Source organism: Podarcis raffonei, chromosome 15 (assembly GCF_027172205.1).
Source record: "Podarcis raffonei isolate rPodRaf1 chromosome 15, rPodRaf1.pri, whole genome shotgun sequence".
NCBI classification, from domain to species: domain Eukaryota; kingdom Metazoa; phylum Chordata; class Lepidosauria; order Squamata; family Lacertidae; genus Podarcis; species Podarcis raffonei.
This window is the reverse complement of record NC_070616.1, coordinates 1,661,979-1,686,511: the sequence shown is the minus strand read 5'-3', so window position 1 is coordinate 1,686,511 and position 24,533 is coordinate 1,661,979. Positions and strand designations below refer to the sequence as shown.

The 24,533-nt window shown below is 50.3% G+C and overlaps 1 protein-coding gene across 8 annotated transcripts in view; it reads left to right on the top strand.

The window, feature by feature from the left end:
• Window positions 1-24,533, top strand: part of MYO18A (myosin XVIIIA) — a 147,303-nt gene that overhangs the window by 61,315 nt on the left and 61,455 nt on the right. For all 8 annotated transcript variants that reach the window (XM_053366747.1, XM_053366746.1, XM_053366742.1 and 5 more), the window contains 12 exons: window positions 1,070-1,280; window positions 3,300-3,442; window positions 4,187-4,287; window positions 5,312-5,375; window positions 6,466-6,610; window positions 8,585-8,596; window positions 10,559-10,732; window positions 12,586-12,676; window positions 14,770-14,962; window positions 16,479-16,565; window positions 22,371-22,512; window positions 23,914-24,073. In XM_053366747.1, the coding sequence (XP_053222722.1) occupies window positions 1,070-1,280; window positions 3,300-3,442; window positions 4,187-4,287; window positions 5,312-5,375; window positions 6,466-6,610; window positions 8,585-8,596; window positions 10,559-10,732; window positions 12,586-12,676; window positions 14,770-14,962; window positions 16,479-16,565; window positions 22,371-22,512; window positions 23,914-24,073 (1,523 nt within the window). The remainder of the gene's footprint in view (window positions 1-1,069; window positions 1,281-3,299; window positions 3,443-4,186; window positions 4,288-5,311; window positions 5,376-6,465; window positions 6,611-8,584; window positions 8,597-10,558; window positions 10,733-12,585; window positions 12,677-14,769; window positions 14,963-16,478; window positions 16,566-22,370; window positions 22,513-23,913; window positions 24,074-24,533) is intronic.

Sequence of the window (24,533 nt, the reverse complement as noted above, 5' to 3'; positions counted from 1 at the left end):
CACTGTACTGACTGGCAGGGGCTTTCCAGGGAGGGCATCTTTCCCAGCCCATACTTGAATGTGGGACCTTCTGCATGCAAAGCAGCTTCTCTTCCACTGAGCTACAGCTCTTCGCTTGATTAAAAACGTCTTATAAAAAGTCATCCAAGTGGTGTACGAATAAGATAGGAGAACACAGCTGAAACCTCAAGTGAATTTAAAACATGTAAAATAGTATTATTAAAACAAATATGCATAGAACCATCAACAAAGGCAAAATCAATAGAACCTTTAAAACAGATGCGGGTAACTTAATGGCTTTCCGAAGCAAAAGAGTGTTCATTAGGCACCAAAACACTGTAATGAGAGCGCCTGTCTGATGTCAATAGGCAAGGAGTTCCAAAGTGCAAGGGCTGCCTCGCAAAATGATTGACTCCTCACAGATGTAGTGAGGAGAATCTTCTCTGCAGTGTGTCACTCATGCTGTTTGTTTGTTTGTCTGTGTGTACTGAAATTTATAGACCACATTTTTATTGGTGGCTCGAAGAATAGAGATTTAAAAATCGACATCTGGTTAGTGTTGATCAATAGACCGGATTGATAAGATGGTGTGATAGCAGCACAGCTGGGTAGCATCCCTAAATCCATCATTAATTCTTATTTATATTTACACCCCCCACTCTTGAAATACATTATCGGGGGGTGGGGGTGACGGCGGTGGCTTGCAATAAAGCTTTAAAACCACAATTGCCATATGTAGCGAAAATCAGACATTTCAGGATATATATCCTTGTTTCATAATCATTTTTGTAAGCAGCTTTGAGTTTGTTTTTTGTTGTTAAAGTGACTAATAAGAACAGAAGACCCCCTTTTTTAACTGGACATGCTGTTGGGGGCTGAAACTGGGACCTTCTGCTTCCAAATAGATGCTCTACCACTGAGCTACAGCCTCTCTCTCTCCCCTTCTCTCTGGGGCTCCTGTTTCCCAGTTCCAGAAGCCATGCCTGCTTTAATCCTCCCAGCATCTCCTCTCCCTCTTGCCCTTTGGCTGCCTCTCCGATGCCGCGCTTAATGCTGCCGCTTCCTCCAGGTGATGCACATGTTCAAGGGCTGCCGCAAGGAGGACACCTCCCCCCACATCTACGCCGTGGCCCAGGCCGCCTACCGGAACATGCTCATGAGCCGCCAGGACCAGTCCATCGTTCTGCTGGGGAGCAGCAGCAGCGGAAAGACCACCAATTGCCAGCACCTGGTCCAGTACTTGGCCACAGTTGCTGGCAGCTCCGGGAAGGTCTTCTCAGGTGGGTGTGTGGCCAGCAGTGGCCTCGGCTCCTTCTAGAGGCCCTTGGGGGTGGGGGCAGCCCTTGGGAAAGCAGGTGAAAATGAGGACATTTCTACTGAAATGATGTTCAAGGGAAGCCATGCCACCAAACAGCAAGGAGCACACCAAGCTCTCGTCCTGTTTCTTTAACAAAATAAATGTCTTTGTTGGAATTTAACAATTATTTTTATTAGCAAAGAAAAGAAAAGGAACCAAGAGTAAACAAATGCAATTTTACAGCAGGTTGAAAGCAGCATATCACGAAGCTTACTGTTCCAAAACATTATGAAAGATGCCAATTTTTCCATTAATCTGTTAGGCTGGTTCCTATGTATTCTTTTGTGGTGTTAACTTAATCATAGATCAAATTTCCTCAGTCCTTTCGGATATAGAAGGAGACGTGGTCCCCTCCCTCCATTTAGCTATGACAGGTTTAGCAGCAGTTCTAAGGTTAACAGTATTTTCCAAAGTAACGTATTTTAGATAACCAAGTAGAAATGACTAGGATGTACAATGTCCTAACATAACAGAGATATTGGCCTGAACAGATTTCCAGACTTTATATTTGAGGCCAATTGATTTTTGTGTGTGTGTGTGTAAAGCAAACAAGTGAACAATATACAAAACAAACAGGATGTGGTACACTAACCAAAGGAAAACATAGCTCCAGCATTCCAACGAAAACGCAAGAGAGTTGGAAGTCATTTTACAGGCTCACAATAAATAGCACATTACAAGCCCCCTGTGCTGTTTTTGTTTTCTGTTTGTTTCAACATTTGTTTCAAGTCAGTGATGCTTGGGAATTGTATACAGCTACGTAGATTTTTGAGAGGCGGGTGGAAGAGTCTTGACTCCATTGTTGGGTCACGTACATTATGAGAGGGTACCACATCCCATCAAATCCCCGCCGTCCTGTTTTTAAGAGGAGGCCCTTCAGGGACGCTGAACTCATTATCCGACCGTTGGTCCATCTGACTCAGTATTTTCTGTGCTGACTTACAATAGCTCTTTAGGAATTCAAGCAGAATCCTTCCCTGCCCTAGCTGGAGATACCATTGTTTTATTTTTAGACCGATCTGAGCAATACTGAAGACTACAGCTCCCATCATCCCTAACTACAACTAGAGACCCAAGTTCGAGAAACACTGGACAGGCTTCCCGTTGGGTCAACTGGTTGGCCGCTGTGAGAAGAGGGTGCTGGGCTAGATGCAGCAGCCAAGCTCTTCTTATGTTCTTCTTAAGAGGAACGATATTGCAGATGGAGGAAGAAGGAGGTGGACTTTGCAGATCTTGCAGAGAACCTCAGAAGAGCCTTTCAGCTGGATCAGGCCTAGTGGCCCATCTAGTTGACCATCTTCTTCTCACAGTGGCCTGCATGGGAATCTCTTGCAAAGCTGAGCTGAGCTGGTGTAATGGAAGAGGCAAGCGGATCCTGAACTGACACGCCCCGGGCTACCTAAGTCTCTCTTTCCTATCCCTTTCCCTCCACTCTCAAAATCCTGCTGCAACTGCCCTCAGCTTACTCTTTGTTGGAGAAGTGCTGACCCCTGTTGTTGTTCTCTGCTGTGTGCTGCTGTAGTGCCCTTTTTAGCCTGTCTCTTCAACCTCCAGCAGCCAGGATCCTGTCTTTTCTCTCTGACTTGTCAGCTCCTCTGAAATCGGACCGTATTCCTTTCCGGATGGGTGGTGCCTGATTGACACTGTCAGCACTGCATTTCACAGGGATGCTAACTATTTGACACTCAAAATGTCCCTTACTTTGAGTTGAGCAACTTGCATGGCACAGTGCCACACAGTCTGGGGGGTGGCAAATCTGCTAAGGGGTGATACAGTCAGGTAAGGGGTTCCTCTTGGCCCCTTGAGATGATGACCGGTCTATTGGGGTTGTGGGGGTGGGGTGCACACACATGCTTGCCAGTTCATCTACACGTATGTGAGCGTGCCCCCATGCACAACAATGGTCTGCCCCTGCATGCTTTTCCTTGCTTTGCCTTGGCAGCGGAGAAGTGGCAAGCGCTGTACACCATCCTGGAGGCCTTTGGCAACAGCGGCACGAGCCTGAACGCCAACGCCACCCGCTTCTCACAGATAATCTCGCTGGACTTTGACCAGGCTGGGCAGGTGGCCTCTGCCTCTGTGCAGGTGAGAGGATGTTTCTGTGTGTGTTGCACACACTTCCAGCAGGTTCTTATTATGTTCTTGCATTCTTGTATCCCTGCAGCAGTAAGCGCTGGTAGTTGTCTTATCCTGAGTCAGACTTTTTTTGTTCATCTAGCTCAGACTTGTCTACAGTGACTTGCAGCTGTTCTCCAGGGTTTTAGACAGGGGTCCTTCCCAGCCCTCCCTGGACTGAATTTCTGGGACTTCCTGCATGCAAACCAAATGCTCTGCCATTGAGCTATCATCCTTCCCTCAAAAATAAAGTGAAATTCCAGCCCTCGTGGTGTTGAATTAAAGGCTGATTTAAATAGGAGTGTAGAAAACTTCCTCCTCTGGAGGCAGACCATTGGCACATCTAGCTCATTATTGTCTGCACTGGCAGGCAGCTATGATCTAGGGTTTCATGTGTGTGTGTGGGTATTTCTCAGCCCTATCTGGAGATGCTATTGGGAATTAAACCTTGGGCCTTCCGCAAGCAAAAGAGGTGCTCTGTCACTGAGTCACAGCCCTTTCCGCGTTTGCAAGTAATAGGGGCTTGTACGCCATGGTGTCATGGCTGTGATGGTCCTGAGCCTCACAAAATTAGCCAGAAGTGAGAGTATGACAGAAGGTGGGGTGGGGTGGGGTAGGAGCTGGGCTTCTGCAGGAAGTTCTTGGGGCCAAAGTGGGAACCCTCTGGCCTTGTACCAAACAGACCTTTTCTCTCTCTCTGATTGCATCCCTCAGACGATGCTGCTGGAGAAACTCAGGGTTGCCAAGCGCCCCGCGAATGAGGCCACCTTCAACGTGTTCTACTACTTGCTGGCGTGTTCGGACAATGCCCTCCGGTAAGGAGGCTGCTGTAGCTCCCAACCCAAGGGACCAGCGCCTGCCTGGTTGCATGTGTTGCAGTGTCCTCCTGGCTTGGGGTTCTCAAAATGGGTTGGAAGGAAGAAAGCAAGCTAGCTTTTTCAAAGGTGGCTTTGAAAACTACTTGAAACCTTCAACTGGTCTGAAATGCAGGGCCCAGATTACTGGCTGGGGTTGCCTTGGGAACTGGAGGCCAGCAATGCTTCTGAGTACCAGTTGCTGGATGCCACTGGAGGGGAGAGGGCTCTTGTACTCGAGTCTTGCTTGCAGATTTCCCACAGGTATCTGGTTGTTCACTGTAAGAAGAAGATGCTGGACTAGGTGGGTCATTGACTTGATCCAGCAGGCTCTTCTTATGTGTGTCCGGCCTCCTCCTATGTTGCTTTCCCGCTGTCCAAAATTGTCATGAAAATGTCCTTTGTGGTGAGACAAGTCTCACAGCTCTGCCTTGGGAGGGTTTGTCAGCCTCTTCAGCTCTGTTTTGGATATATTCAAATGCCTCTGTGCATATAAGTAAGGAAGGTCTCTCCCCACTGATTAACCGCAGCCCAGCCAGCCCTGAAGTGAGGGGGCAGGACAGTGCAGACCAGGGGCCTTGATGTCCTGAGTGGTTTTAGGAATTCTGTCTGCTTCTGGCAAGTGTAGCCTTTGTTTTTGCTTTAAAAAGATTTTTATTTATGTGCAAAAGCTACAACATCACATAAACAAAGAAAAACGAGGACAATTCAGACCCTTTAGATCTTGGATGTTTTGTGATAAAACATGGGCCTGATAATCTTGTAGTTATTGGCTGGGGTAATAATGTGCAAATCATTTCTATTTCTAAGCACCCTGTGGAGGCAGCTGAACATAAATCAAAATCCACAGGGCTCCTGCAAACCAAGGCAACCCCTGTTTTAGTGCAGGGGGTGGGCTGGGGGGAGGACAAAGTGGGCCTTTCTGAATTGGGATGCCACCTCCAGCACTCCCTCTTGACTCTGTCCTCTTCCCCTCCACCCCCAGGACGGAGCTTCATTTCAACCACTTGGCCGAAAACAACGTCTTTGGGATTGTACCCCTGTCAAAGGTAAGGTGGCTCAGTCGTAGAAGGGGTGGTGGAGCTAGAGTCAGACCATCTGGCTCAATATTGTCTACACTGACTGGCAGCAACGACTCTCTGGGATTTCAGGCAGGAGTCTCTCGCAGCCCTACCTGGAGGCCATCAGGGATTGAGCTTGGGACCTTCTGCTTGCAAGACAGATGCTCTACCACTGAGCTATGTCTCCTCTCCTCTTTCCTGATGGGCGGTTGGGCCGCTGAGGGGATCAGAGGTCTGCACGGGTTGCTGGCTAGTGACTGGGAGAGGCTCACAGTATTGTTGTTAGTATGCAAAGCCCTCAACGCTTCGTGACCACTTTGCTTGAAAGATCACCTCCTCCCATATGTGCCCTCTTTTGACTGCTTTGATCTGTGGGGCTGACATTGCTCTGAGTGTCTCATTATGTTCATTCTGCCCTTGCAAGAAATCAGTAGCATGGCGGCCCCAACACTTTGGATCTCTGCACTGTACTGTTTTCGGTGCCTGCTAAAAGCTTCATTGTTCCCAGCAAGCCTGCTGAGGCCTTTAATTTTAGCATGTAATCTTGATGATGTGATTTTAGCAAGTATAAGTGTTTTATAATGACTGGTTTTCTTTTATCTTTATGTAAATTGCTTTTTATTGGTATCTTCAGCGACTGTTCATTGTAAGCTACTTGGAGGTATTTCCTTCCAGTAAGCGGTACATAAATTTTGTTAGATAAAAACAAGCCTGCTGTGTGAAAGCTCTGGTTGACTAGCTTTGCGGGACAAAGCGGAAAAGTCACCTACCACCAAGAGCTTTTACCCTTGTTCCTGAGGACTTGCATGCAGATTTTTAATTAAAAGCTGTGTGGGGTCCCTGTTCTTGCTTCCCTGCTCACTCTCTCACCATAAGAGGCAGGAGCATGTGTGTGCTTTTGCCCCGAGCAGGCCACCCATGGGCCTGTGGATCTTGGCCGTTGTGCCACCTAAGCCAGCACAGGAAACTACCCCACTGCAGATGCCATTTACTGAGCAATTATAAACAGGCTCCCCATTTTTTTAACGCAGGCCAATTGACTGTGTATTTCGTTTTATTTATTTCCTGTTGGCTGCAGCCGGAGGAGAAGCAGAAGGCCGCCCAGCAGTTCAGCAAGCTCCAGGCAGCCATGAAAGTGATGGGCATCTCCAGTGATGAGCAGAAAGCCTTCTGGCTTGTCCTGGGGGCCGTTTATCACTTGGGGGCTGCAGGAGCCACCAAAGGTAATGGGCCAAGCTCGTCGAGAGCTGCCTTCTTGGGTGCTGGGAGTGGCTTCGTTGCTGCTGAGTTGGGCTTGGGGTTCCCTTTAGGACACAGGGATGGGAAACCTTCACCCCCTCTCGGCCAGACGTGAGCCTCCTTGGACCCCCATGAGGTTGTTTCTTACCAAATCAACATTTATTTGATTATCAATACCGCATTTATATCCCACCTTTTCCTCCAAGGAGCTCAAGGTTGCCCCCACGCTTCTCCACCTCTCCATTTTATCCTCACAGCAGCCCTGTGAGGTAGGCTAGGCTGATAGTGAATGATCCATGCCTTCATGGCTGAACAATATGTGATCTCAGATGTGGAGTGGGTAGAGACACAACTGCAGAAAGGACTGAACTCTCCCTGCACATCATTGAAGCAATCCTGCTTTCTGCAGTCTCTCCCCTCACCCCTTTGACAAGTGGGCAGGACGACCCACTTGTCAATCACCTGGCGTCAAAATGAAGAACAGGCGGGATGAAGTTTGAATGGAAGAGCTTCAGACAGAGGAGGAGGAGGAGGAGCCAAGTGAAGCCAGGCTGTCGTCAGAGTTGCTGGACTGGACCTTGCTCCTTCTCTGACCCTCTGACCTCCATTGCAGGAATTGCTGCTTGACAGCTAATAGATGAGGGAGCGGAGCACCCAGACAGAGCTGGTCTGTCTTCCAGTTGATAACTGCTCTGAAAGTGGGTGGCTGGGAAATTCCTTTGCGACATCACAAGCGCTGGCCTGAACCATCTGTAAAAGTGCAGAACTGCATGGATTATCCCCCTCCCTACCACACATCAACCCCAAAGAAGAGAGGGTTCATTTGGATTCAGTTCCTCCAAGTCTGCCCCGCTGCTCTGGAAACAGAAATTGGTACCTCATGTTTTCTGCAGTCACACTCAGACATAACCAGGAGAGGGCAGTCCATCACAGGGCTCAGCGCTACAGCTACTGCCTTGTGCACTTTGGGCAAGTGTGTGTGTGTGTGTGTGTGTGTGTGTGTGTGTGTGTGTCTAGTGTTTTGCTGCTTACACCTGTGCTTTGGGTGTGTGTTTGTGATTTAATCTATTCCCTGAGCGATGAGTGAGTCGGTTGCTTGGAGCTGTCAGCATCTCTGCTTTAGATGTAGCCCCGTCTTTCAGGCAGGGTTGCCATGGCGGTGGCGGGCAGCCCACATCTCATCCCTGAGTTTTAGATCACCTGTGATTATCCCTCAGCGGCAGCAAGATCCTCTGCTTGTCACATGGCATTAGGAAGGAACCGTGGCCAATTTACCTTTTTCAACCTTTCCTTGCTATATTAAAATCCTGAGCAGGTCTTAAGCCCTTGCTCTGGAACATAGGAAGCTGTCCTGTGCTCCATCTACCAAAATGTTTGACTGACAGCAGCTCTCCAGCTTTTCAGGCAGGGAGTGTCTCCCACCCTACCTGGAGATGTTGTTGGGGATCAAACCCTCAACCTTCTGCATGCCAAGCAGCTGCTGTATCCATGAGAGAAGTTTGCTCCCTTAGGAACACAGGAAGCTGCCTTCTACTGAGTCAGGCTGGCTGAGTATTGTCTGCACTATCTGGCAGGGTTTCAGGGAGATGCCATTGGGGGGTTGAACCTGCAACCTTCTGCATGCGAAGCAGCTGCTTTATACCCCTGAACCATGTCCCTTCCCCAGTCCTGCCTCCACTCCACTGACACCTGGAACTGTGCTCCTTCCCATCTAGCTGGTGGAGACAAACTGTGATATGCAACCCAGAAATCTTGGACCCCTTCTGCAATTAGCTTTAACTCCACAACTTTGGGATGGGTTTTTTGTCTCATGAAAGTGAGCGCGTGTGTGCGTGTTTGTGCCTCACCTGCCTTTGTTGCACCTGATGTCTCTGCAGGAACCTTTTTATGTCAAAGCTGTGTTCTAACTCCCCTCTCTTTGTGTTTGCATGGTGCATGCTGCTCCCTTTGCAATGCAGACGGCGACGAAGGTAAAGCCCCCTTTCCTTGCGCCCCCCCATGAAATCCACCTCCCCTCTGCCCTTTCTCTTCCTCATCCCCCTCCACCCACATTCCTCCATACCCATGTTTGGTGCCTTCTGGTGCACAGGGCTGCTTAGCTCAGTCCCGTTTACCCCCTCCCCCTGGTGAGCTCGCTGCCCCGGATCCTCCTTAGAGGTGGGCCGCCAGGGTGGCCCTGGGAGTACACCCTCTTCCTCTGTGCCATGGTCATGGGGGCAGGGGGTGGGTGGGCTGTCTGTACCTAGGAAGCTGCTTTATAGAGAGACTAATTGCATTAGTCCATGCAGTTCAGTGCTCTCTACACTGACTGGCAAGGGGATCTTTTCCAGCCCTACCATTGGGGAATGAAACAGGTGCTCTGCCACTGAGCTATGGCACTTTCCCTAAAAAACATAAGAACCCAAGAAGCTGCCCCATACCGAATCAGGTCGCTAGGTGTCTCACCTAGCTTGATATTGCCTGCACTGACTGGCAGCAGCGCTCCAGGGTTTCAGGCAGGCAGTCTTCCCCAGACCTGCCTGCAGATGCCCTAACAGGACCTCCTACATCCATCATGGAGCTGGTGGTCAGTCCTTCCCATCTTCACCTCAAACCAGCTACAGTGCCCCTCCCTCCCTTCCCCACGTCACGTGTAAAGCAGTTTTGCACGGGAGGGTCTAGAAACTTGAATGCTTGGCATAATTTACTGTGGACCTCTGCGTGTGGCTATCATTGACCCCCCCCCTGAAAAAACTTGTATTGTCTTCTGTCCCTTCTGCTTTGCATCGAAATGTGCTGGACCAGGCCTGTCCTGCACAGCCTCACCTTCTAACTTCTGAGCAGCACCTGGTCCTTCATGACACCCTGTGCAAAGGAGAAATAATCCCTTTCCCCCTAGATATCTATGGGTGGGCATCTCCCACCCCAACTGAAACCTTTGAAGAAGTGCCCCTTCCTCTGTGGCCCCAGGAAGGCCCACTGTTAAGAGTGGGATGGCTTCACTGACTATTAGGAATACAGGAAGCTGCCTTACACTGAGTCCATCTAGCTCAGTATCGTCTGCACTGACTGGCAGCAATGGGTCTCCGGGGTTTCAGGCAGAGTGTCCCTCCTAACCCTGCCAGCAGATGCCACTGAGGTTTGAACCGGGGACCTTCTGCTTGCAAGGCAGATCCTCTGCCACCCTCTGCCACAGCTATGTCTCTTGATGGGCGGGTGGACAGCTGGGTGGCTGTCACCAGCAGGTGATGTTTCTGGTTGTTCCCCCACCTCCCACCCCCCAGTTCTGGCAAGGCGGAGAGAGGGCTGCCTTTCTGCTATTCTCTCCACAGCCCCTTCTTCCCTGGCTGCCTACAGCCCCTCCTGCAATGGCTCATTGCCATGCTTAGCCTGGCAAGAAGCATTAAGCTGTTGACCTCCAATCTCCCCTCATCAGGCTCCTAAATACATTTTCATTATGTCTCTCTCTCTTTGCCCCCTCACATTTCTTTCGCCCCCTCCCTTCCCCAGCAACGTCTTGCTTTTTAATTCTGTACAATGTGAACGATGACAAGGCCAAGCAGTGGGTCGTGCCATGCCAAACCCTGATAAAGCGTGATCCCTCACCTAATGAATTTTATTCCTTTTCCACTGTTCATGTGTGGAGAATCAGATGCTTGTGTTGTCCCTGGCAGGCCCCTCCTTTCCCCTCCCCTCCTGGGCTCCTCCTTCCTCATTGCAAGTGGGGCCTGGAGCTCTCTGTTGACAAGGGGAAGGATGCGTGCTGACTTGCATATGGTACTGAGCCCTTGGGTCCTTTCCAGAAATGTCTCCTCTTCCCCACCCCCACCGGGCCAGCACAAGGGAGCCTCTTCTCTTCTCTTGACTCAGACCTGATGTTCTCTCTCTCTCTCTCTCTCTCTCTCTCTCTCTCTCTCTCTCTCCCCCCCCATCCCTTCCTCCTCTCTTTTCAGCTGGGAGGAAGCAGTTTGCTCGCCACGAGTGGGCCCAGAAAGCAGCCTACCTGCTGGGCTGCACACTGGAAGAGCTGTCCTCATCCATCTTCAAGCATCAGCCCAAAGGGACCCTGCAAAGATCCACCTCCTTCCGCCAGGGGCCGGAGGAAGCTGCCTTGGCAGATGGCTCAGGTAAGTTGAACCTGCAAGGGTCAGAAGCCTGAGAAGTAGAGCGAGGCGGGGCCATCGGTCCTTCCTGTCCCTTATATATGTGCACGCACACACAACTGTTAGTCACATCCAGTAATTTCAATGGGTCTGTTGTTCTTTGCATCCATTTGTCTTGGGAGACAATGGAAGTGTGCGCCTTCAGGGGTGAAATCAAACCGCTGGAGAATCGCAGCGCCTGCTGTGGCTGCAGAGACCGGGAACTCATAGCTGCGGCCTCCTGCATTGTTTGCAGCCCCCAAGTGACCTCCCCAGGGCCGTATGGAGGTCCTGGGCTGCCCAGACAACAAGACCCCTCCCCAGCCTCACTGGTGCGGTCCAAGGGAAAGCAGAGCAAGACATTTCCATCAACTCCAGGAGTTGCTGGAAGGAGGCGTACAAGGCACCATCCAACCGTCTTAGGGATTTCACTCTGCATCCGTGGAGGGTTTTCTCCTTAGCCTTTTCTTCTCTCAAGGATACCCTGCAGGACAGTGAAGTTTTAGGATCAGAGTTTTCCTTCTCCTAGATGGGCTACCTTTCCAGGTGGATGAGCCCCACCTGCCTCCCTTCCCCCATTTTCAATTACAGCATGCGCAGAAATCACCTGCTTGACCGTTGGATCCACTGTTGGTCTCACCCGCTCATTCCACTGGATTCAATGGGTCTCCTCTAATCAACATTGGATACAACACACACTCTCTTGTTTTAATAACTTTTCATCTATGCAACCCACGCTTTCTTCTTCTAATGAATTTCCTTCTATGTAACAGTGGCACAGAAAAGTACAGCACCCCAAAAATGATTAAAGAGAGTCATTTTAAAAGGGTTTTTGTTGATTGGGGTAGGCACACATCAAAGGATTTTAAAATGTGCTTTTAATAAACAGAGGTCAGGTCCAAATGACAATCATAATTAGAATCTATCCATTATTATGTCACAATGGTAGCAGGGGATTGAGGAATAAATTTCTGGGTATATTGCTTTTAAACTCCAAAGATCACTTTCTCCAAATGTCACTACATTTAGGATTGGATAGCATGTTTAAATGAATAGATATTTTTTTTAAAAAAAAATCCCAACCCACATCTAATTGCATGGAATCATCTCTGTGTGTAGAAATCCCAACACAAAAAAAATATTCTGGGCTTTTAAAAAAAATGCATGTACCCCCATTTTCACTTATCACACAAGGTATTGTTTTGGGGGCGATGAATTAAAAACAAAAGAACATGAGCAGAGCCTGGCTGCTGGATGAGGCCAGTGGCCCCTCTAGTCCAGCCTCCTGTTCTCAGAGTGGTTGGCCAGGTGCCCCAGTGGGAAACCTGTAAAAGCAGGGCTGGAGCGCAAGAGCCACACTCCCCCTCCTGCAACTGGCATTCAGAGGCGTATTGCTGGAGACAGCGGAGAGAGAACATAGCCGTCAAGCTTAGCCTTATTGGCGGCCTTATTCTCCTCTATGAATTTGTCTCATCCTCTTTTAAAGCCATTTATCTTGTGGGCCATTGCTATCTCATTTGGCAAGGAGTTCTGTAGTTCAAAATAAGTTCTTTCTTTTAGCTGCCCTGAATTTTCCAGCATTCAGCTTCATTGAACGAGTTCTAGTGTGTATTTTTTTAAAAATTAATAAACAATTATTCAAAAGTTACAATAACAGCTTTGTCCACTGCCATAATATCGTAAAATGATCACTCCCTGAGTTCTAGTGTTATATGAGAGAGAGAGACAAAGAAAGAAAGAAAGAAAGAAAAGCCTTTTTCTATCCACTTTCTCTGTGTCATGTGTCATTGTATCCTTTCCTCCTCACTGGTGGTCTCTCTTGTCTCTCGCTCCCCCAGGCCCAAAGACGACTGCTCTGGAGTGCTTGGAGGCCCTCGCCTCAGGCCTGTACTCTGAACTCTTCACGCTGCTCATCTCACTCCTCAACAGGTATGGAAGTGCCAGCGGTGGGTCTTTCTAGAGATGGGGGAGGCAGAGGATTCAGCTTGCTTTCAGAGGCGGACCCAGCAAACCTGCACCTTCCAAATCTATGCGTGGATCAGAATGCAGCCATATTTTGAAACATAGCCATTCTCCAGGCTTTGCAGTGCAAATTCTGGCTCCGTGGGAGGCCACCTACCTGCCTTGCATGCAGAAAGTCCCAGGCTCTGTCCCTAGTAACATCTCCAGATGGAGCTGGGAAAGATCCTTGCCTAAAACCTTGGAGAGCTGCTGCCAGTCAGTGTAGACAATACTGAGTTAGATGGACCCATGGTCTGACTCAGTTTCAGGCAGTTTTCTGCAGAGAAACCAGAGGATACAGTGGAAAGCAGCTTCCTGCGTTCCTTTGTGTACAAAAATGCACATTCTAGCTTGGGGCCAGTTGTTAGGGCTTGAGCCAGGCATAGGTCAGCAACAAAAGCAATAAATCACTCGAGGCCAGAGCAGTTAAATGTTTATTCAAGAAAAGAAGCCACAGCTCAGGCCTAGTGGTCTTTCTAGGAGGTCTTGTCCTGATGAAACAGTTGCAAGGACTGAAGGCCTTCCCAATGCCCACTAGTACCTGCTTTAAACATTTTCGTTTTCACAATGCCTGTCCAGACTATGTTGTCATGTCATCTGGTTTTTAGCTTAGTTTATTTCTTTTTTAACAGTTTTAAATAGTTGTTTTAAACTATTTTTAACAGACAGTTTTATTGTTTTTGTAAATGGTTTTGAGATTTTTTTTCCCCCTTTACCGTCAAGCGGCATATAAATGTTGTGAAATAAAAAAAGTAAAAAATGCATATGTAAGTGAAAAGACCATGCAAAAACACATTACATGAGGGGACATGGCTTTGCAAAAGCATGAACGTTAAGGGAAGCTGCATACAGAAATGTGTGTGTTAGGAGAAACCTGCACTAAAATGCTTGATGACTTTTCATGGGGTCCTTAAATAAATTGCAAACCAATGTGGAGAACAGAACATTAGGCTGTAAAAAAAAGGATAAACCAAAATGGCCAGATTCACCCATCCCTGGCTTCACCCAAGTTAAAAAACCCTCCTCCTCCTCCTCTTTCTTTCCCCCTCCTGTTGGCTAATCCTTAGCAAGCTCCATCAATGCGCCCGACCTTTTCAGACCTCAAGTGCATTAGCTGAGCTAACGAGGAGAGGAAAAGCTTTCCCCCCCATCTAACAGAGCTTCTCCATCCCTGCTTTGCAAGGCTGCTTCTGCAGAGCCGAGGGCAGCAGGGCTCCCTGTTCCTTGGGCTGCCCAGGTAGCCAGCATTACGTGGCCACCAAGTTGAATCCTGGAATTGTAGAGTTGGAAGAGACTCAAAGGGTCATCCATCCATCCCTTTCATAAACGATAGTTGGAAGGCATACAGAAAGTTAAAATACTAAAACAGGTTAAAATGCACGTTACCTTTCTGAGCACCTGGACAGGCTTGGCAAAACAGGAATGTTCTTAGCAGGCACTGCAAAGAGTACAGCGAAGGCACTTACTTGATATCGATAGGCAGGGAATTGCAAAGTGTAGGTGCTGCAATTGGGATCTTAAAAATGCAGAACAGGTATTGTCTGGCACCTGTAGCAGTGATAGTTTCGCTGATCAAAGCAGTTGAGCGGGCACATGCAGGGTAAACTGGCCCCCAGTTATGGGTTTTATATACTAATAGCAGCACTTTGAACTTTTGGCACGGTAGCAGATCAGCAACCAGGGCAGATCTCTAAGCAACCCCAGAAATCACGGAATTGGGGTGGCTTCCTTTTTTCGCCAAGGCAGCAGAGGTCACAGCTGCATATGGAGAAGCAAAGACTGAATTAGGAGTCCCTGGAAAGGAGCACTTCTTTCTCTGGGGCTAATCTCTTTTAAGAGCCCTTCTGCATCAGGCCAGTGCTTTAAATGTATGGCACGTTTGCAGCCATACTGCTGGCCAGTCCAGGGCTGTGGAGACCAGTGCTAACCCCTGCATTTTTAATACTTGGGGGCTTAAAGTCCTCTCCACCCTGCAGGAAAAAGAATCCTCTAACCCCACTTTTCCTCCTTTTTCTGCCGAGGGCCCTCAAGTCCAGTCAGCGGTCCTTGTGTTCCATGATGATTGTGGACACCCCCGGCTTCCAGAACCCTGAGATGGCTGGCCAGAGCCGCGGGGCCACGTTCGAAGAGCTGTGCCACAACTATGCCCAGGAGCGGCTGCAGACCCTCTTCCACGAGCGCACTTTCGTGCAGGAGCTGGAGAGATACAAGGAGGTATCGTCTGGTTTGGGGGAAAGGGGCTCGTAGCTCCCACCCCAGTCCCTAACCCTAAAGCAGCAGGCAGTGCCTGAGTCAGTTCCCAGGTGGAAAGGGTGGGGCGCCCAGGTACTGTGCCGAGATACCCCCCCCCCCGTCTATCATCTGGCTTAATCCCTTTTCTGCGCCACCTTCTAATTGAGACCCTAATTCAGCTGCTGATTGAAACCAACGAGGGAGGAGGCTCATTTTAGATCCCCCCTCTTATTAACCCTAATCAGTAGCATCTGCCACCTCCTAGGAGCAGGGGTTTTCATGAGTTGCCTCCCTCTCTCCCTCTTGCCCCCTTGAGGTCGGATGGCCATCTGTCAGAAATTCTTTAGCTGTGACTGCTGCATTGCAGGGGGTTGGATAAGATGATTTCTTGGAGTGGGGGAGTTCCCACCCAACTCTAGAATTTTATGATACTGTGACTCCTCTCCCGTCCCCTTAACCAGGTGTGGGAAGCCTGTGGCACTGCAGGTGTAGTTGAACTACAACTACCATCAGCTCCAGCAAGGGATGATGGGAGCTGTGGTTCAGCAGCCTCTGGAGGGCCAAAGTTTCCCCACACGTTTCCTTAAACCTTTGGCCTGCATTAACGCAGTAGAATGCTTTCTGCATCTGGCTGCAAAACCTCAAACCTGCACCCTTCTCTTCTGTGGTGATGTTGCCACTATCATGCCTGGGGTGCAGGACGCAGCCCTTCTCCCAAATTTGTGCACTGCAAGAAAACAGCTAGCACAGCACAAGGAGTGGCCAAAATCAGAAATGCCACCCTGCAGGGGAGACTAGCCAGTTGCATTTCTGAGACCCAGGAATCCAGGAAATATCGCAGTCTGAACGTGACCTTTTTTTTTTTACAGAGGCAAAACCAAACTGTTTTGGGGTTTGTTTGTTTTTGTTATTCTGGGCCCCTGAGCTGTCCTTTCAGACACCTGGATTAAATCTGGAGTTTGTTTGAGTGGGATGGCTTGGGGTTGGTGATGGTGGTAAGATCAGGGTTGATGTCTCTCAAAGTTTCTCTTGGCTGTCCTTCAGAACCAGGAACTTCCTTTTAATTTAATTGTTTAAAAACATTAATGCAGGATTCCAGGTGCTGTTGCTGCTGGACAAGCCCTGCATTGCGCACAGGGTGGGTGGCAGGGGGGCGGTGGCGATATTGACAACCCCCTCCTCCAACACACAAGGAGATTTCTTCTCCTTTGCAGTGCATGGATTGCCAGTCTGGCACAAGCTCTTTAGGCAACAGGATTTGGTGGGGGTGGGAGAAGGGGTGGTGTTCACACACCACAGGGCTATCCAGGGAACCCCCTGCTGTGTGTGTGACTTTGCCCCCATAGATTCTGTTCCAACTAATGCACTGACCACTTCTCTCCATATCAACAAACCCGTCCCCTCCTCTCTTTCTTTCTCTGTCTCTGATTGCCTTTTTAACTGTAATCTGTAGCCCCACGGGCCACTAATCACGCCTCCTCTGTCCGTCCTTCTCTAGGAAAACATAGACCTTTCCTTAGATGCCTTAGAGCCTAATACATCTGGGTCTATAGCCACAGTAGACCAAGCGTCCCACCAGGCACTGGTAAGCTGCATGTGAGGGCTCTTCACGGGGGATGGCTGCCACTCCTGCCGCTGCCGCCGCTGCCCGTTCCTGCTCCATCCCTCCTCCTGCCCCCTCTCCCTGCATCTGGTCCTCTGCCTGCCCTCAAACAGGGCAGCTGCTTGGCTGCAGGTGGTTCTTTTTTGTGATGCTGCTGGGCGGGGCGGATGCATGCAGGTGGTGGGGTTCAAGACAACTTCCTGCCTGAAGTCTGAGCAACAGAGGCTTCCTCTCTCTCATAACACAGCCAGCCAGGGAGTGTGTGTGCGTGAGAGAGAGAGGGCTCTTTCTCTTTTTTTGCTCAATTTTGGACTGGGATATGTCCCTTGCAAGCCTGCCTCTCAGACCTGGGGTGTGTAAAAGGCAAGGCTTGGGCAGTCTGGGCACAGCTTCAGGGAAACCCAGGGCACAAACACATGGAAGCATGTGAGTGTGCGGACGAGAGGATTTAGATCAATTCCACACTGTTTTAAAGCCTCCCGTCGCAAGAATCCTGGAAACTGTAGTTTGCAAAGGATGCTAGGAATTGTTGCTGTGTGAGGACTTGGAGGCAAACCCTTCTGAACACTGGTTTCTGGAAGCCGCAAGAGGGGAGAGTGTTCCTGCACTTGGGTCTCGCTTGCAGGTTTCCTTCAGGCTCCTGGTTGGCCAGTGTGAGAGCAGGACGCTGGACTTGATGGGGCATGAGCCTGATCCACCAGGCTGCACTTACATACTTACTACAGTTCCCAGAATTCCATGTACTTTCAGTGTGTGGTGTGAACGTGGCCTTATCCTCAAGGCCAGAAGGAACTCATGCCAGTCTGACCGGCTTGACAGTGGGATGCAGGTGGTTTCTGCTGCTTGGTTTGGAGGCTTCCAATGGGTTCCCTTGCAGCCTGTGCTAAAGAAACCAAGCCTTGCCTTGTGGGGTCAGACCAAAGCCCTGTAGTCCTGCCTCCTGGGCACGAAAGCAGCCAGGGCGTCCAGGAGCTGGGCATGGTGGCAACAACCCTCCAGCTTTCCTTTCACCCCGCATATTTCCTGCATGGGGACACTGCGTAGCTTTCTTGAGACCTTGAGCCATGATCTTGGCTCCCCTAACTTGAGCCTTCTGGAGCCATCGTTCTGCTATAACACCCTTCCCTGCAGCTTCTCAGCTTGCAGCATACACACATTCTCTGGGTTTCAGCCATGAGTGGTGGTTGAGGTGGCTGGTCCTGCTTTTGGAGTTGGACTAGGTGGGTTTTGGTCACCTTCTGGGGTGCTTCACTCCTGGTGACCCCAGAGGTCTGCTTGCAAGGCTTTGCCCAGTGGGGACAACCGGCTCATTCCATGGACCCCTTCGGTGCCTTCCCCAGCATGGATCCAAGCCCTCGTTTTCCCTGCTGTTAGCCAAGGGGTGCTGTGCCCAGAGCATGTTGGGGAGGGGAGGACGGGGAGGGCGAGAAAGGGGGTGGGGGGCATTTCAAACCTCCCAGCCTGACAGCTGCCACTGAGGGAACCGGCTTCCTGACTGGGAGCTACAAACTTGGCAGAGCATTTATCCTTCCAATTAGCCAACGCTAACGAGGAGAAAGCGCTGGCTCCAGGTAGGGAGACGGCTGTCAGGGTTAGTTAGGGCTTCGCTCTGATCTAGGCAGATCTGACTGGATGAAGGGGGCTATGAACTCTGTGTGTGTGAGAGAGAGAGAGAGAGAGGGGCTGGGGAGTTGCAGCGCAGGCGTCACGCATGGGGGGATGGATTTCACAGTGGAATGGGTGCATGGGTGTTCGAGGTGCTGAACCTACCCCACTGCTCCCCCTTCTCCACTTACCCTCTGCAGTTTCTCTCCCCAAGCGCATTTCTCAGCAGCCAAGCTCCTGTGACTGAAAGCAACTTTGGTGTGGGGCAAAAGCATTTAAGGAGAATGGCTGTGTGTGTGTAGCAAGTGGTACATGCGGGGAGGGCCTCCCTGCTTTCAGTGAGAGGGTGTGGGGAAGCATCCCCCCTTATGTGATTGGAACTGTTCCAACGTTAAGCACACCTGCCGCTGAGGCTTCTGATTTGGGGTCATGGGCAGCTGCCTTATGCAAGGTCAGGCTGTCAGTCTAGCCCAGCATTGTCCGCTTTGACTGGCAGCAGCTCCCCAATGCCTTCTGCTTGGATCCTTTCAATGCGACGTCTCGGGGTCTGAACCTGGTGCCTTTTGCAGCTGCTCTCCTGCGGAGCTTTGAAAGCCCTCTCTCCTGGCGTCAGGGTGTGTTACTAGTCTTCTTCGCCCCACATTGGCCTTTAGGATGGAAGAGAGATTTTATGGGGTTTCAATGGGCCCCCTTTGGCCTGACCCAGCAGGCTCCTCATGGGCTCTTGCGAATTTTGCTTTGGTTTTATTTGAAATTGGTACCCAGCTTTTCACCATATAGGTGTCAAAGCAGCTTACAACAATGAAACATAGACAATGCAATGGGACTTGCGGCTCAGCAACGTCTGCAGGGTCTCCCTCCCTCTCCAGCGACCTGAGGAGGGAGCTTTGTCGGGCGGGGAGCAGCGGAAGCGAAGGAAGCCGCTGTTGCTCTCCCGTTTGTCCCGTCCGCCCATAATTTTCCTTTTCCGTTTGCATCTGAGCCAATAAAGGAGTGGGGAGGCGGCGAGGCTTGAAAGTCCCTGCTGCTGCTTGTCATCCTAATGGAGGGGCCTGTTAGCACACAGCAGTGCGGCTGATGAATTTCGTCAGTTTGTGCCGCATTAGGAGGCCGGGAGGGATGTGTCCCCCCACTTCACTTATCCTCTTGCCCGTGAGTTACTTGCAAACAAAGGAGCTTTCACGCACGCTTGCAAAAGGTGGGGCTGCTTTTGAAACCACTCCACCATGACTCTCCCAGGAGGGCTGGGGTCACGGACCCGCCTTCCTTCTCCCACTGCTCAGATCCTTATTATTATTATTTCCAAATTGATTTCCTACCATTCTTGGTCCCTAAGCACTCCTGGCAAGCTCAAGAGATAATGTTTTTTTAAAAAACAAATAAATCGTTAAGTTGAAAACACACAAACCCTGCTACTTGCAAATCACTGAACACTAAAATTATTGAAAACGGCAACAATGATATTGGCAATTGAAATAGATCAGCGTGAGGCGGTCTGGAAGAGGGGCGGCCTCTGCTTGCTGTGGACGGGGATGAAAGAGCCCAACACGCAGCAATAAAACTCAACAGTGGAGCTGCACACAGTCCCTCGTCAAAGGCACCCGGGTCCAGTCCAATCCCCAGTGGCATCTCCTGGTAGGGCTGAGTTGCTGCCAGTCATTGTAGACAAAGCCAAGCAAGGTGGCTCCATGGCGTGGCTCAGTAGGAGACAGCTTCCTCTGCTCCTACTTCAGTCAGCCCTTAATCTTGCTTCGTTTTAGAGGAGGGACGCCAGCGTGTCTGGCAAGGCTCCTGCTTTGCATGCAGCAGATCCCAGGTTTCCGGGAATGTCCCCTTTCTGAAACCCTTGGAGAGCCACCATCGTTCTGCCCGGACACTGAGGTCCAGCGCCGAGGGCCTTCTGGCGGTTCCCTCGCTGCGAGAAGCCAAGTTATAGGGAACCAGGCAGAGGGCCTTCTCAGTAGTGGCACCCGACCTGTGGAACACCCTCCCACCAGATGTCAAAAAAACGACTACCGAACTTTTAGAAGGCATCTGAAGGCAGTCCTGTTTTGGGAAGCTTTTAATGTTTAATAGGTTATTGCCAGATGTTATTATTATTGTAGACAGTAGTGAGCTGGATGGACCAATGGTCTGACTCAGTATACATCAGCTTCCTATGTTCCTAAGGGATTCATGAGCCTGGCTCAGGAACAGTATCCTGTTTTATAGGCCAGGAGCCGGCAAGGGAGAGAGAGCTACTGCAGATTGCCCAGAGACAAACCAGTAGGTCCTGATCTGCCCACTCCTGCTTTAAGGCACTCTCTCCTGCTCTCTCCCTCCCTCCCTCTCTTAGGGGTGGAATATAAGCAGTGCAGAGCATGACAACTCTGTGCCTCTTCAAACCAAAAGTTCTGCTGGTTTCTCTGCCAGCACCTGGGATTTCACTAAGAACTGCCCATTCTCTCCCTCCCTCCCTCCCTCCTTCCACCCGCCAGTCTTAACTCATCAGCCACGGAGGCGAGAGATCTCTCCGCCTCTCCCCTTTCAATTAAAAACCAAAGCATCTTGGGATGCCGAGGTCCATGCCTGGCTCAGAAATTTCCACGCTTGTGCCTTGCAATTCCCAGGAGGGCCGTCCTGAATTGCCACTGCCAGCTCCTGTTCGAAGATTCTCCCCACCCACCCCTTCTTAAAAACGAAATCAGAATGCATGGATTTTCTTAATTTGAATGCGATGCTTTGCCATCTAGATTCTGCTTTAGGAACTGAAATAGACAGATAAGAGAAAGTCCTTCGTGCAGCACGTAGTCAGGCTATGCTGCTTGCTGCTACGGGGGCAGTGATGGCCACCGACTTGGATGGCTTTGAAAGAGGACTCCACAAATTCTTGGAGGGGAAAGGTATCAATGGCTACTAACCATGGTGGCTATGCTCTGCCTCCATGAATGGAGACAGCAATGCTTCTGAATACCAATTGTTGAAACTACAGGAGCGAAGAGTGCTCTTGCGCCCGGGTCCTGCTTGCAGGCTTCCCTTTGAGGCCTGTGAGAACAAGGTCTGGACCAGGTGGTCCCTGTTTGGCCTGATTCAGCAGGCTCTTCTTATGGTAAAGGGACCCCTGACCATTAGGTCCAGTTGTGGCCGACTATGGGGTTGCGGCGCTCATCTCGCTTTACTGGCCGAGGGAGCCGGCGTACAGTTTCCGGGTCATGTGGCCAGCATAACTAAGCCGCTTCTGGCGAACCAGAGCAGTGCACAGAAACGCTGTTTACCTTTCTGCCGGAGCGGTACCTATTTGCACTTTGAGGTGCCTAGGTTGGCAGGAGCAGGGACTGAGCAACGGGAGCTCACCCGTCATGGGGATCCGAACCACCGACCTTCTGATTGGCAAGCCCTAGGCTCTGTGGTTTAACCCACAGCGCCACCTGCGTCCCGAACATAGGACGTTACCTTATGCTCAATCAGACCACCAGTCCTTCTAGCTCAGTAGCATCTGCTATGTCTCTCCAGGGTTTCAGGCAGGGGGACATTTCCACCCATCATGGGCTGAACCTGGGATCCTGCATGCCAAGCAGGGTCCCCCTCTCACTAAGTGATGGCCCTTCCCCTTTTCTCCTGAGTTTGGCAACTTCAGGTACCAAGGGTGGCAGCTGCTGCAGCACTGAAGCCTGTGTGTGTGTGTGTGTGTGTGTGTGTGTTGAGAGCAGCTGCTCCTCCAATTGCTCCCCGCTGAGTTGCGGGGAGTAATTTTGCTGCTTAAGCCTCCAGATTGAATTTCTACCGAGTAAACGTCTTGTGCGGGAACATTTTACTAGACAATGTGTGTTTCTCCTGTCTCTGGTATTAAGTATTGATTCTTCCTGGGCAAAGTATTTGTTTTTAAAGCTGGAGCCGAGCGCAAGGCTGCCCCCGCCTGCCCCCGGCTTTCACCACTTCATTGCTCCTAGGGCTGGGCTTTCCCAGGCAGGCTTGTGGCGATGTGTGCAGCTTACGCAAGGGGAGGAGGATACCCAGGGTGTGTGTGTGTGCATGCATGGCTAGCAGTACACAGTGCTGCCCCCAAGAATGGGGCAGCCCCTCTCGGGCAAGATGCTCCCCGCCCCCTTGCCTCCCTCCCTGTCCTACCACACCCAGCTTTCTTGGTGGAGGTTACAGACCCTAATAACACAGCGGGGGGTCTTGGGCGGCTCCTACCTGCAGGTCCGCTCCCTGGCCCGGACCGACGAGGCCCGCGGCCTGCTGTGGTTGCTGGAGGAGGAGTCGCTGCAGCCCGGAGGCAACGAGGACACTTTGCTGGAGCGGCTGTTCACCTACTACGGCCCACAGGACGGAGACAAGAAAGGTAAGGCGCAAGGAGGGCTGGCCTTAGCTGTGATTCCTGCATCGCTGGGGATTGGACTAGATGACCCTTGGAGTCCCTTCCAATTCTACAGTGTTATGATTCTATGAAAAATAATTTAAAACAAGGGCTGTAAAGGGGTGAAATTCTGCCGACTGTCTCAGGAAATGCCTTCTTCCATATGAGCACCGCACCCCCCCTTCGAAAGTAGGAAGATTCAGGACAGGTAAAACAAAGTCCTTCTTCATGCATTGCCTAGTTGAACTATGGAACGTGCTCCTACCAGGAGGCATCGGTGGCCACCAACCTAGATGGCTTTAGAAGAGGATGGGACAAGTTCATGGAGGAGGAGAAGGCTCTCAGTGGCTGCTAGCCGGGATAGCTCTGCTCTGCCTCCACAGTTAGAGGCAGTGATGCTTCTGAATCCCAGTTGCTGGAAACCGCAGGAGGGGAGAGGGCTCTTGTGCTCAGGTCCTTCTTGTGGGTTTCCCATTGTGACAACTGATTGGCCCCTGTGAGAAGAGGGGGCTGGACTAGATGGGCGCTTGGCCTGACTCAGCAGGCTCTTCTTAGGTACTTAAAGTGCTTCTCATGGCCATTTGCCTGTTTTATTTTGGAGCCCCTCCAGATGCCCCTTTTATCATGCATTCATGGTTATTTGTGCTCCTGGTGGCATCAAAGCAGTACTATGCCATCCCGTTTATAATTCTCTTTGCTCCTGTGAATCATAGAATTGTAGAGTTGGAAAGCTTTGGGATGGACATAATGCTTTGTTTCAGCCCTGTAACTTCCTGCTGAAATACTGCAACTTTTAATTCACAAATGTGCTGGTTTATTTTTCATTGTCAGCTTTTGATGCTCCGTAGTTGTGCAAATGCCTCTCTAGGCAGCAATTACGCCATCACATTGGGGAAGCATCACAGAACAACTAACAAAAGAGGAATGATGTGCAGACAGCCCAGTATAAATCCACCACCACTGCCCTGTTGTTGCAACATTGCCCTGCAGTTTGTTTTAAAACTGGTTTTCATGCCATGTTGTAAATTGTTGTCACTGTTGGGATACTGCCAGGGAGACAGAGTCCATCATGGTTCCACGTTGCCTCCGGACGATCCATCGATCTCCCGTAGATACGGAAATATCCTAACAGTCACCCCACCCTGGGACCTTAGGGTGAAGGGTGGGTAATAAATCAAATTAATAATAATGCAGAGGGCACCCACAAAAAAACAACCACCCCCACCTAGTCTGAAGCAAGCGCCCTTAAGCCTACATTTAGTGGGTAGAGCCCTCTCTGAGTCCTGGACCTACAGCAGTGTCTGATTTTGGGCATACCCAAGCAGGCCAGATGTGAGTGAGGAGCAGTCTGCTTGACAGTTTGTGCCTTGCCTTCTCTCTTTGCAGGGCACAACCCGCTGCTCCGAAGCAGTAGGCCACGGCACTTCTTCCTGGGGCACAGCTATGGTACCAACTGGGTGGAATATGACACCACTGGCTGGCTGAACTATGTCAGGCAGAATCCTGCATCCCAGAACACTTTGACTCTCCTGCAGGAGTCTCAGAAGTAAGTTGCAAGCACATTATCCTCTCTCTCTCTCTCTCTCTCTCTCTCTCTCTCCTTTGCTCTCTCTGTGTCACCCCTCCTCTCCCTTCCTCCTTCCCTCCTCTCACCCTTAAAAAATATAATAGTTTTTATTAAAGATTTTCTTGGTTTACAAAATATGTGCATTCTCATTTTTCAGCTTGTAAAGTCTTTTCTACAGATCAGTTACATTTGTTATGAGACAGTAGTGCTTTCTCTCTCCTCCCCAAATCAGGTATGAAAGGGTTGCAGTTATGGCAAAGCCAAACCCCTGTTTTATTTAACACACCTGTCCACTGGGGATGCAGGATGCAGGATGCCTGTGCCTCTTAGGAACATAGGAAAGTGCACTTGATCCATCTAGTTCAGTATTGTCCTGACCGGTTAGAGTTGGGGTTAGGGGGTAGGTTTAGGCAGCAGCTCTCCTGAATTTCAGGTAGGG